Source organism: Galeopterus variegatus, unplaced genomic scaffold (assembly GCF_000696425.1).
Source record: "Galeopterus variegatus unplaced genomic scaffold, G_variegatus-3.0.2 Scaffold2322, whole genome shotgun sequence".
NCBI classification, from domain to species: domain Eukaryota; kingdom Metazoa; phylum Chordata; class Mammalia; order Dermoptera; family Cynocephalidae; genus Galeopterus; species Galeopterus variegatus.
In genome coordinates this window covers 229867-243725 of record NW_007728433.1, presented here as the reverse complement: position 1 = coordinate 243725, position 13859 = coordinate 229867, and the positions used below count along the sequence as shown (strand labels likewise).

General features: G+C 35.8%; 1 protein-coding gene across 1 annotated transcript in view; it reads left to right on the top strand.

Moving 5' to 3' along the window:
* Window positions 1-13859, top strand: part of FBXL4 (F-box and leucine-rich repeat protein 4) — a 48680-nt gene that overhangs the window by 18668 nt on the left and 16153 nt on the right. Inside the window, exons 4-5 of the mRNA XM_008581311.1 lie at window positions 1228-1472; window positions 8993-9206. Coding sequence (XP_008579533.1) covers window positions 1228-1472; window positions 8993-9206 — 459 coding nt within the window. The remainder of the gene's footprint in view (window positions 1-1227; window positions 1473-8992; window positions 9207-13859) is intronic.

Here is a 13859-nt window from a genome sequence, read left to right as displayed (position 1 = left end):
GTTTTTATAACACACACACACACACACACACTCACACACACTCTCTCTCTCCCTCTCTCCCCTCCCTCCCTCCCTCCCTCCCTAATGTTATTTTTAAAAATCTTAGTTCAAATTAAGCTTAGATAGTCAAAGAAATTGAAGAGCATTTAGGTTAAAGAGCATAATTATAAAACAAAAAAATTAGCTAGATAAATATACTGCATTAAATAAAAAACTCAGCCTTCTCATCTAAATAAGATTTTTAACATTTGGCAAATATTTGATCTTTTTTCTCTATGATTCTTGGTTCAGAATAGGCTATTTAAGCGGTAGTTCTTTGAAACCTAGTTTAGAAGCCCCCAACTGTTCACCATTAAGAAAAAACAAATGTTGGACTAGTTCAAGGAGAAAATTTGAATTAGAGATAAAAGTCTTGTTGATTCCACCTTTTTAATACTTTTTGTATCTGCTGCTGCTCCATCATCCCTGCCAGTTGTCTTAAGCAGGCTCCTTATTTTCTCTTTCTTTGACATCTGTGTTAGCCCCCTGGCTGGTTTCCCTCCCTGTCTCCAGTAGCACTCTTTTTGCAAGATCTTTCTAAAATACAAACCTGACATGTCACTCTGCAGTTTAAATCCCTTCAAGACTTCTTATTGCTTTCAGGATAAATCCAAACTCCTCTGTGAAGGTCATTGTAACCTGGTCCTTACCACTAGACTCTCTCTCTTCGCCCTTTAAAGATAAGCCTTCCTGGCATAAGTACACTTTCACTTTAGAGTTAGGCCCATGTCTTGTGTGAGGCTCTAGGTGCATTCGGTGCTTTTCTTTTTCAAAGCTATGAAAACATGTCTTTGTACTTACCAATCCTCATTGGACTGTAAACACTCTGAGAACGGGAACTTTTTCTTTTCTATCATGAGTGTCTGGCATGTGGTAGATGTTCAGTAAATGTCAAGTCTGAAAAATCGTATTATTCAATAGATTACCAAAATATATCTTTGTATCCTTAGAAAATGAGTAGTCAGCATGAGCTGAGCATACTTGGAACACTTTTGAAATGCAATATAGTCTTATGCACATATGATTTCTTCACATTTGGATAATTCTGTTGAATGTTGATTTATTTACTTTGTGAAAATATTGTCATAAAATATTTGACACTATTGTTCTTTATTAAATCACATTCTATGTTCTTAATAAAGTCGTATGTTTTTCATTCTTGATGATCTTGGTTTCTCCTTTATATAGCTCATTCAACTGATTCTGAGTCATCTTACACTACCAGACTTGTGTAGATTGGCACAGACGTGCAAACTGCTGAACCAGCATTGCTGTGATCCTCTACAATACATCCATCTCAATCTGCAACCATACTGGGCAAAACTGAATGACACCTCTTTGGAATTTCTACAGACTCGATGTACTCTCATCCAGTGGCTTAATTTATCTTGGACTGGCAATAGGGGCTTTATCTCTGTTGCAGGATTTAGCAGGTTTGTGCAAAGCCTTGTTGAGGTTTTTTCATCAGCAGGCTATACTTGCAGTGTAGTAGTTTTCATAATAAAAGTTTGAAATTTTATATGATGTACTTTATAGAAGTAAATCCATTTTGTGTATCATTATGTCCAGAATGCTGCTGCTTATAAAAATAAATGTGTTTTACCATCCTCTTCAGCTAAGCTTAATAATAATATGAAGGGAAACTATACCCTTTACCTGATAGTTTTTAAATCCCAAGTAACTTTCAACACAGCTTTTTTTCTTTCTCATATTTTCAGCACAGATGATTAACACATTTAAAAAACTATTTCCAAATCAAAATCTACCTCTCTAATGTGATTTGTCAGAAATGGAAAACAATTTATTATAGAACATTTTTAATTAAATCTTAATTACATGTGCAATATATCACCCAAATTTAGAAGCTCATTTAAACTAATTATGCTGAAAAGGCAGTTGCATGCTAAATAGACGACCACACTTGCAGACCTGCCCAGGTGTTTCTGCTCCTTTCTATTTAAGCATTTACTTTCCTTACTATTAAATGTCACCTGTTAAACATTTGAAAGCTTACACAAGTGCATGTTCATTTAGTAATGCCATAGTAATTTTTCTTATGATACAAACAGATGTTTTTCTCTTAACCTTGATGATGGTTGCTCTCATTGTATGTTACGTATAATCCCATCATTTTCATAAAGTTAAATAATGGAGTAGAAACTTTGGGGAAATTACTTGTTTTTAATTAATGAATACCCTTTTATGCTATTTTTGAAAGTGAAAAATGAACTACAGCTATCCCTACATGTATCCCCCATGGATGCATTCTTGAACAGTGGTTTATGAATTAGAAAGTTGTATGTGGAGCCTTGTCCTCTTGACTTCTATTATAAAAATAAAGATGCAGTTCCAGAAATAAATATTTGATATTATTAGATTTGGATGAAGTAATAATGTTTGAAATGGTAACATTGTGTTATAAATGCTAACACTGATAGTTTATGCATCAGAGTAAAAAATAAACACAAGCAGTTAAGACTTGTGGCAAATGTTGAAACCATGGATGCATTGAGTTTCATTCTTTTCTGCCAGAAATAGAACAAGGGGATGGGGTTCATTGCTAGACATTTGACAGCTGGCCAGTGGAACACAATTTAGTCCTTCCTACTTTCCCTTGCCCCAACACACACATTCTTCATCTGCAAATTTTCTTCTCTGCTAATAGGACCAAGAACTGAAGCTAATGACGACTGTGAGTATTTACAGCATGTACTGTCAATCATAAACCAAGCCTGACTGAATATGAGAGCAGATAGAACAGGTGGTGTCAGTAAGCATTATATTACATTATAAGGACCTTCAAGGTATTTTAATTACCCTCATGGCTCTTTCTTCAATGTTTCCACTATTAGGAATTTACTGTTTATTTTCACCCTTTATGTGCAAGGCATTGTCGTGGGTGGTGTTGACCACGTGAAGAGACTATGAGATTATTTAGTTCCTGCTTTCAGGATACAGGGAAGGTAAAGATATAAAGATAAACATATAAACATATCATTTATATATTTTTATAAATAAAATAACAGGGTGGCAACTGATAATCGTAGACATTAAAGAAAGCACTGGTAGTGAATGGCTGAAATCGAGCTCCTATGGCCAAGTGCTGCATATGACCACGATAATAATGAGTAAAAGGTAAAGGTAATATTAAATCAGTTTTTTAGAAGTTTTTTTTAATGTAGCTCATTCTCATCCATGAGAAGAAACATCAGTTGTGAGACGAAAACTTAGCAGCGCTATTTTTAAAATTTTAGACTGGTGGGCTGGTCATTTAGCTCAGTTGATTAGAGCTCAGTGTTGTAACACTGAGGTCAAGGGTTCAGATCCCCATACTGGCTAGTCACACACACACACGAAAAGGATAAATTTTAGACTGGTAATGGATAAAGATCTTCCTTTGTAAAGTTAGAGCTCCAATCTACTTTTTCACCAGCAATTCATCTTCTGTTTTCAATTCACCCAGGTTAGTTGCTGTGGGGCCGGTTGAATAATCACAACAATGCAGACATAAATTTGAGTTCTCCATATTTTACTGTAGTATTTCATCTGGCAAAGAAATCCTGATAGCATTCCTTCAAACGTAGTGACTATTCCCATTAAAGAAAGAAAAAGTTTAAATAACAGGGAGAGAGAATTTTGGGGAGAGATGGGGGCATTTTAGAGTTTTGCCTACTGATTGCTGTTGGCCCCTTGACTGCTGAATTCATAGTCATTATGGTTTGTAGGCAGCATTCCCAGAATAAACAATAAATATTCATGGCTTGATTATTAATGAATAATCTATGAATAAGTATGGTCTATTTATGCTCATTACTGTGAAGAAGACTTATTTATAATACTTTAAAGAAAAAAAGTACATTTTAAAACTAGAGAGCAGTGATGATGAGCTGCTCTTTGAGCAAGTCTTTGGGAAAAAGTTTGATGTAGTTTATTTTTGTTGCTTAAAAACCTTATGCTCACAAGTTAGAACTGTTTAACTGGATTTTAAAAACTTTTTAGGAATTTGTATTCAGAATAGCAGAGAAATAGGTTAAATTGGAATAAAGATAACTTAAAACTTTTAATCAGTTATTAAAATCCTATTCCAGCTACAGATTTGTGATGTGCATCTTTGAGTACTACTCATGCATATCATTACTCATTAAAATCATGTCTATTATAATTCCACTTTTCTTTTATAATACAGTCCCCTAAAATCTTGGATATTCCTTTGCTTTGCTGCCTGTTTGTGCATTAAAGATTAATCACATCATTCTGTTCAAAAAGCCTTAGGTTCATTTTTCCATGACCATTTGCCTTCAGATAGTTGCTGAATCACCCTGATTTCTACCTCGGCTATGTGTGGGTTTTTACCCCAACCCCTCTACTTGGATGAAGTAGTTTATATTCACTCCTTCAGGAAACATTCTTGAATGCTTTCTGTTTTCAATAACCTTATTAGATATTTTGACACAGAGCTACAGTTTTATGGTATAAAGAGCTTATTGCCCACTCATATTTATTCACTTGTCTACCTATATTTTATACAGCTGTCTCTTTTAGATTGTCAACTCCTAGAGAGTAGAGACAATTTTAAGACTTTTCCCCCTTCTTTCTACCATTGCTGGATAATACCATAATAGTTAAGCAGGAAGTTTTGTTTTTAATGTCTTTGTTTTGGATGATATATATTAAATAATGTTCCAAGTTATTTGGAATTAATTATGTTAAATACTCTGTTTTATAAGACTTAGTGAGGGTCAGATAACTAAACATAAGATTAGGAAGAAGAAGCCATGGACATTTATATCTAATTCTTCCCTTACCTTTATACTTCAGGTGGGTTGTGAGGATTACTGTCTTTTATTTTGTAAAGAGTAAACTCAGATTAAATTGTTCATTCATGTGATGTTAAATATTTTAAGGGTGTAAGTTAACATTTAGTAAATTATTTCTTAGGTATTTGTATTACTCTGGACAAATTAATTAACCTCATAAAGATAAGCAATTTATTTTTTTCTCCAGAGACTCCTTTTCTCATAGCAGGAGACCTAATTCGGAATTGTTTATCTGAACTTAGGTCTTCCCATAAAACCTTCAATATCAAGAAATATATTATGAGAATTTACAATATAGAGTGACTAGACTGCAGGAAATAAAGAGGCTATAGTTTTCCTTTCAACTGACCAGTATCACAGTGAGATGAATACGTAGTTGGCCTAGACAAAAACATATACGTAATTATGCATTAAAATAAAACTTACATGAGGAGCATTAAGGAAAAAAGAATTGTGTTCAGCTAATTGAGTCTGCTGCTGCTTCTGCCTTCTTGGGATGGAGATATGAAAAATTAGATAGTATAGACCTTGTAAATTTAAGAAGAGAAAATAGGTGGATATTGACCAGATCTGCTCAGAGTAAAAATATGCACTATAGGAATTTTGAGAGGGAGTGCGTCAGAAAGATAGTATAGGTATAGTCATTATCTTTATTGTGTTTTCAAATTCTATCATTCATTAAATCAACTTGAGAAGTTTTCTACTGTCTATTAACAATAGGCTTTCTGATAATTGGCTCATAGCACTCTATAAATTCTTTGGAGGGGAAAAGATCAATAATGAGAGTAAAGAGAAAAGGATGTCAAGACATTCTAAGTCAAATTTGAAAAAGAAATGTAGAACAAAATGCTTTGCCAAATAATGAAGACCTTAGATAAGATGGCTAAAGCTTTTAATTCTGAGTTAATATACTCATTTAACTTTGTAATCTGCAAATAATTTAGAATTATCAAATCAAAATAGGATATGCTTTAATTCTCTGAAACCCTACATCCATTTCTAGACTGATAGCTTATAAATAATGAGCTCTCCATAACTACTATGTGTACTGAAGGTAAAAATGTTAATTTTGCCATATTTCTTGGGAATAGTTTGACCCTATTAAGGGAAAAATACCCTGAGTCACTAGAACTTAGTTTGTTCAAGAATAGAGAAAAATTAAGTTTATCAGGTGAATTTTCATAATTGGAAGATTTACCTAACTGTCATCAACTGTTTTTTATGTGCCTGACAGTGTGCTGAGTACACCAAGGATCTGTTCCATTGCCAAAGGATTTGAGGCAGCTTGTAAAACTCAATATTAAAAAGTTAGTAAGAAAATTGTGGTTAAGAGAAAAATAGTGGTTGGGAAATAGATAATAGAGTTCAATTTAGTATATAGGTGATATGTCATAATTTAGTATATATTGCCTACCTTTGAAGTAGGTCCAGAATCTGAATATTTATCACCACATTTGGTGCTGCCACCTGGATCCAGTGTGCCATCCTCTCTTCCCTGAATATTTCAGTGGTGTCCTGATGGTCTGCCAGTTTTTGCCCCTGTTCCTCTTCAGTCTGTTCTCCACACAAAAACCAGAGTGATCTTGGTAAAACACAAGGAGGTTGCATCACTTCTGGTTTCAAAACCTCTGATGAGTGGGAATCCCATCTTCTCAAAATAAAAGTGTAGTATATTGTGTGGCTTTATAATGTCTTTGATAAAAGTATAGTATACTGTGTGTCTTTATAGTGACACACACTGCATGAACTGCCCCCTCACCTTTCTAATCTACTCCTTATCTCCCTGTCACTTGGTGCCCCCTGCACCAGCCTCCATACTGTTCCTCACTCTGCTTATTATCCTGCCCCAGAGCCCTTGCACTCACCTTTCCCTTTGCCTGGAATGCTCTTCCTCAGATACCTGCTTTGCTCACCCTCTCACCTCCCTCGGTCTTTACTCACCACCTCACTGAGGCTTCTCTGACCACTCTATCCACTCCTGACATTTTCTGTTGCCCTTCCCTGCTTTTATTTCCTCGTTGGCACTTTTTACTCTCTAATACAGTATTTATTTTACTCGTTTGTTTGTTTATGGTCTCCTTCTCTCACCAAAATGTAAATAAGCTCCAAAAGAGCAGGGACTTTGTTTTGTCCACTGCTATCTCCCTGTTGCCTAGACTACTGCCTGGGTCGTAGTAGAAGCTCAATAAATATTTGTTGAATGAGTGAGTGAATGAATGAATGCTTGATGCAGACTAATACAACTAATACAACTAGCAAAGGAAACAGAAATGAGAAGGGCTGGAAGAGATCCAGGAGAGGGAGGTACATGAAGGGTGTCAGAGTTTTAAGGAAGGAATGGGCAGTTGTCTGAAATGTCGCAAATATATTAAATAAGATGTGTGGGCTACTGGGTTACTAGCCATATTTAAAATAAATGGATAGCAACTGAATTTTGTTGTTTAAATGTGAGTTGACCAAGATTTAACTCACATTTTAATGTTTGTGGGGTGCTTTGACCTTTACAAACTGCTTTCACACAGTATTTGATGTTCAGAACCACAAGGTAGTGTGGTAAGTGCTGTTACTTTTACAAGTCTGCCTTTTACAGCTGAGGGAATGCTGAGACTTGGATAAATGCCTTTTCCAAAGAAGTATTGGAACAGAGCAAAAAAGTCTATCTTTTGATTTCTAGTCCAGTATTAACTTCCTTTATTTATACAGGTGATCTGATTTCATCAAAATTTATTTTGGGGCCGGCCCGGTGGCGCACTGGAGAGTGCGCTGCTTGAGAGTGCGGCGGCGCTCCCGCCGAGGGTTCGGATCCCATGTGGAGACCGGTTCCCGCTCACTGGCTGAGCGCGGTGCGGGCGCAACACCGAGGGTTGCGATCCCGTTGCCGGTCCCCGGTACGGGCGCGACACTGAGGGTTGCGATCCCGTTACTGTTCAGTAAAAAAGACAAAAAGGAAAAAAATTTTTTTATTTTGTATTTGTATTTATAAGCTTATTAAGTCATTCAGGAAAAAAGATGTGGCATAAATTAAGTGACAGCAGATCACTGATGTGACACTGATGGGTCAGGTTGTGTCAAGAGACCTGGATAGTAATAATTGGTGCACTGTGTTAAGAGTTCAGTTTGTTTAGTTGATAAAGTTTTATGGATTCAAATACTCCTAGATTCATGTTTACCTTTAGATTGTTTTCAGGAGGTGATCATAAGGACAGGACTGTTTTTCCCTCTGTAATGTAATGTAACTGTAATGTAACTAAGATAAATTCTGCGATTCCTACTCTGATAAAGCATTTTATGTCCTTTACCTTAGATTATTTCGATGTATTTTATGTGAAGCTGCAATTGACTATTTTGAAATAATTTCAACCTCAAGCAGTCCAGGTGCTAAATAGTATCAGCTACAAGGAATATCTCAGCAGTGCAGTTAAACCAACCTAGAAATTTTCTTTTTTTTTTTTTTTTTGTCTTTTTTCATGACCGGCAACGGATCGCAACCCTCAGTGTCGCGCCCGTACCGGACCGGGACCGGCAACGGGATCGCAACCCTCGGTGCTGCGCCCGCACCTCGCTCAGCCAGTGAGCTGGAACCGGTCTGTATGTGGGATCCAAACCCTCGGCGGGAGCGCCGCCTCGCTCCCAAGCGGCGCACTGTAGCAGTGCGCCACCGGGCCGGCCCCAACCTAGAAATTTTCTGAGTTGAGAGGAGGCTGGTCTGATTGAGGTTATTTAATTAAAGTTGTCACTTTGTGTGCAGTGCTCAAAATATATTTTACAGTACTGAATGGGTACCATTAAGGGGGAAATACCTTCCAAGAGTTTAGAGTTTTGTTATGTTTTGTGTTTTGACTTTACCAACTCAGTTACATTCTCTGCTTTCTTAATTGTCCACTTAGCCTTAGCTGACTCTTTAAATGATGTGAATCCATTGTGTCTTTTCAGATTGAGTTATTTTAGCCTAACAGTGCATATTTCAGTATGTAGTGAATGACAATTTAAGTGAAACAAATTTTACATTTTCCCTAATAGAAATCCATTCTTCTAAGTATGTCTGCCTGGAGTTGATATAATTCTAAAGTTCTTGCAAAAATGATTTTAGTTTCATAAAATTTTATAAAACAGGGATTTTTTTTTTTTTTTAACAGGTTTCTGAAGGTTTGTGGATCTGAATTAGTACGACTTGAATTATCTTGCAGCCACTTCCTTAATGAAACTTGCTTGGAAGTTATTTCTGAGATGTGTCCAAATCTGCAGGACTTAAATCTCTCATCCTGTTATAAACTACCACCTCAAGCTTTCAGCCACATTGCCAAATTATGCAGCCTTAAACGACTTGTTCTCTATCGAACAAAAATAGAAGTAAGAATAATTCATCATTTATATCTTTGCTAGTGTCATAGCCAACCGAATATTTAGTTGTCTTTAGTTGCTTATAATGTGATTTCTGATTTTTAAATAAAGCTTATGATGCCATCCGACTAAAATCATTAGAGCTGATCCAGTCATTTCAATGTTATTTAGAGTCTATTATGTTTTTAAATTATAAGGAAAAGTTTTTCTTCTTTGTGTTCTTAAAATTTTTGTGATGCTGTTCATGTTCTCAGGTAAAGAAACAAGCAGTGGCCTGAGGTGAGATAAAATGCTAGCAGGGAATGAATTACAGAAAGAGGAGGATAGTATGCAAGGTTTACATTTGCTTGGAGGGGGAGGAAGGAAAAATGGAATTTATCCAGGATCAGACTTAGGGGTTAAAATTTCTAGTACAATTGTTTATGAGTCTCATTTTATTATTTTTTAAATTTTATTTATTTATTTTTTTTAAAAGATGACCGGTAAGGGGATCTTAACCCTTGACTTAGTGTTGCCAGCACCATGCTCACACAGTGAGCTAACCGGCCATCCCTATATAGGGATCCGAACCCGTGGCCTTGGTGTTATCAGCACCGCACTCTCCCGAGTGAGCCACGGGCCGGCCCAGAAAGCACTTTATTGAAGACCGCGAAGTGACTTAACTATCAAAATGAAGGCCATACAGCGTATTATTTGTCAAGTACATGGTTTGAAACACCCTTAAGGAATGTAAGTTAAAAGAAAGTGCGTGGGGTGTATAATTCCCATGATACATCAAGTTCTGGGGGCTGAAAATTCTTGGAATCAACTCCCATATGCATTGTAAATCAGGCTACATATTAGTCTACTTGCTTTTTTTCATATAATATCTCTAGGACATCTTTCCAGGTCAGTAGATGTACTATCTTAATTCTTTTCACTAACTGTAGTGTATGTTATACCATAATCTATTCAACATTCCCCAAATGATCAACATTTAGTTTTTCCAGTCATTTTCTTTTTACAAACCGTCTATCAATGACATTCTTCTGTGTGTAATTTTATATATACATGCTATTGTTGCTGTAGGATCGAGTCCTAGAAGTGGTATTGCTTGGTTAAAGAGTATGTGTCTGGGCCCCTATAGCGAACACCCACTTTCTGTCATATATTTTTTCCTCTACTTCAGTCTAAGACAGACTTCTGTGATCAAATGGGTGGGGATTTACCCTCACCAAAAGCAAAGCAACCAGTTCCACAGTGGACACCAGCTGGGTGTCCTCTTATTCAATTTCAACACTAACTACTTGGAGATAGTGTCAGAACCCCCAAATTAAATCCTCAAGACAGCTTCCCACTTCAGATGCTAGACGCAAGCTATAAGTTGTTTTACCTGTGCTTCTGACTGACTGGCTATAAAATGGGGTTCCCACAGCCCCCTCCTTGGTTTCAGTTAATTTGCTGAGCATCTCACAGAACTCAGGGAAACACATTTATTGGTTTATTATAAAGGTTATTACAAAGGATACAGATGAGACGCATAGGGTGAAGTATGGGAGAAGGAGTGCAAAGCTTCTGTGCCCTCCCTGCCACCTTCCAGGAACCTCCATGTGTTCAGCTATCCAGAAGCTCTCCCCGCCCCGTGCTCTTGGATTTTCACGGAAGATTCATTTCATAGGCATGATTGATTAGATCTTTACCCAGTGGTGATCAACTTAACCTTCAGCCCTTCTTCCCTCCCAGGAGGTTGGGGGGTGGAGCTGAAAGTCCCAACCCTCTAGTCCTGCTTTGGTCTTTCTGGTGGGTGACCAGTCCTCATCCTGAAGCTACCTAGGGTTTGCCAGCCATCAGTCAGCTCTTTAGCATACAAAAAGACAGCACTTTGGACTTTAGGATTTTTAGGAGGATGAAGACCAAATATATATTTTTACAATATTATATTTTCCAGTGTAGGAAATGTTACTGCATTAAGTAGAACTTCATAAATAATGTGGAATAATAGAGTATAGCAGGTTTACCAGTGTTATTCCTAATATAGTGGGAATGTCTTTGATGTTTCTTTTTTTTATATTTATACTGCAAACATTTGAGTACTTATTAGATGCCAGGTACTGTTCTAGGCACTAGAACTTCAGTAGTGAACTAAGCAGACAACTCCTCTTGCAGTTTACTGTTTTTATATGTTGTTTCATGTTGCTTTGTGATAAGTGGTAGTCTTTATCATTTTTAATTTGATTAAGAATATTTTATCAAAGATGTGTAGTATATTAGGTTTTTTAAAACCTCTGTTAACACTCTCATCTTGTTTCTTTTATTTATGAATATAATGATTTATATTGAACAGTTCTTACATTCCCAGGGTAATCCCTATATGTTTTTTATTTAATACATAGCTAGGTTGATTTCCTCATGTTTTGGAGCCACATTGCTTGGGTTTGGATGCTGACTTTATTACTACTAATTGTGTTACTCTGGGGAAATTTCTCAACTCCTTGTGCTTTCCTTTCTATAAAGTAGAAGTAATAATAGCACACATCTCAAAAGGTTGTGGTGAGGATTAAATGATTTAATATAAGTAAAGTGTCTACAACACTGTGTGGCTCATACTAAATGTTATATTATGGCTTATATTTACAAGTATTTTTTACATCTGCTTTCTTAAGTGAGACTGAGCTATGGTGTTCCTTTTCATTCTATTTTATCAGGTTTGGGGCTAGGATTGTGGCAGCTTAGCAAAATGAATTGGGAAACTCCCTATCTTTTTCTTTGATCTGGAATAATATGAATAAATGGAAATTATCTGTTAATAGAATTTACCTATAAAAGCATCTGAGCATATATAGTCTTTTTAGTGGTAAATCAGAGTAATTACATTTTTTTTTTAGCACATAGCTTTATTTCCAATCTGTGGAAGCCTTAAAGTATGTGAGTATGAGAACTTATATTTAATGTAGTATTCTCAGTTTTGGGCAGAATGTTTAGCTAGAGTTTAATAGGTGAGCTGGTATGGAGGGAAGAAGACTTTTGATTCTAGTTCTGCATCTGCCAATGACAAGCTTAGTGATCTAAATTAAGACATAGTCTCAGATTGCTAGATTTTTTTATTTATAAAATAAGAGGACTGTTGTCCCTGAATGCCAGTTTAAGGATGGTATTAGCCCGTGTTTTCATTGGTCTGTGGTGAAATGACTCACCATATCCGTGGATGTAAAATTGTCAGTTACCTTTTCTTTGATAGGACTGTCCATTCTGAAATTACGCCATACTCGCTTTCATTGATTCATTTACCATTTTATCTGCCTGTATACTGTAAAGTCGGAGATCCTTTGAATAAGATAATGCCTCATTTAAAAATTTTCTGATTGTTTAACTTTGAGAAGAAATATAGCATACTTAATTATTAAGTGAGCTTTTGAGAAAAAAAATAGAGTAAAAACCAAAATATCATGTTAACTTGCCAGGCATCTTACATCTGTGATATTTTGTGAAAATATATCCCATGAGATGCTTTTGAAATGTTATTTATTAACATGATCTAAGTGTCAGAGACTCATTAGTGTACAGTTTTCTTAAACTTACAGCCTCAAGAGACTATTAGAATATGACTACATTTTTTTAAAGGTGTGATTTATGAGGATTGAGAAGATTTTCTGTGTCGAGAGTGGAAATTTATACATGTGTACCTAAGTCTAGATAGCATCAGCTCTAGCTTCCCTCAGTTACTTAAAGTTGTAAAATCATTGTATGAATGCATTAAATAAAGTTTAGGTTGTAACCTATGTTACTTTCTATTAAATTTTTTATTAGGCCATCTGCTAAAATACCATAAAAATCACTTATATACTCCACAGTTTTTCAGACATTGAATATGTGAAAATTTATAAAATTGATTTTCATTGCTCTATAGTTGACTTATAATAAAATTAAAATTGATGTTATTTTAGTGCTATAAATGGCAAATTTAAAATTGAGCAAAACTTACCCAGCCAGTGTTTTCTTTTAATGCTTCCCAACTCTGTATTCAGTGTTCTCTACCTATACTTTACTCACTTCTGTTATCTCTTCATTCTGGGGATCTACATCAGACTCCCATGTGGGCACTAAGTAACTCAGAGGAAAAAGGGGAGAAGGCAATACAGTCAGCTGTTTTTTGTTTTTGTTTTTGTTTTTTTGTAATAGATAGAAGCCACAGCATTGGTATTCATATCTATTTCTAAACACTTCTCTTGTCACTTAAGCAAAGCATTACATCACCTCTTTCTCCCTTTAATACACGTGCCCTTTTAATCCTGCACTTAATGATGCTGATACAAGAGATCAAATGGAATGAGAAGACAAGATTTAGGAGGCTGGTCTCTCTCTAAACCTTCCACGTAATCATTGGCAGTACATTCAGATGTTATAGAGTCTGTATTGAAAAGCAGGATCAGCAACTGATTTCAAAAGCCTCCGCTTGCTCTAAGGAAGTATATGAGAAGAAAAAGAAGATATGAATTTGAGCTTTTTGGGAGAGGTTATTTTGTTTTAAAAGACCTACAAATTATCCAGTGCTACTTTTACTCCTGTTTTTCTTAATTTTAAAATAAGCAAAAATTAATATCATAAAATATTGACTCTAACATATTAACCTCAGAGAGGTCAAATTATGATGTAACAGTTAAATTTTATATACCTATATATAAC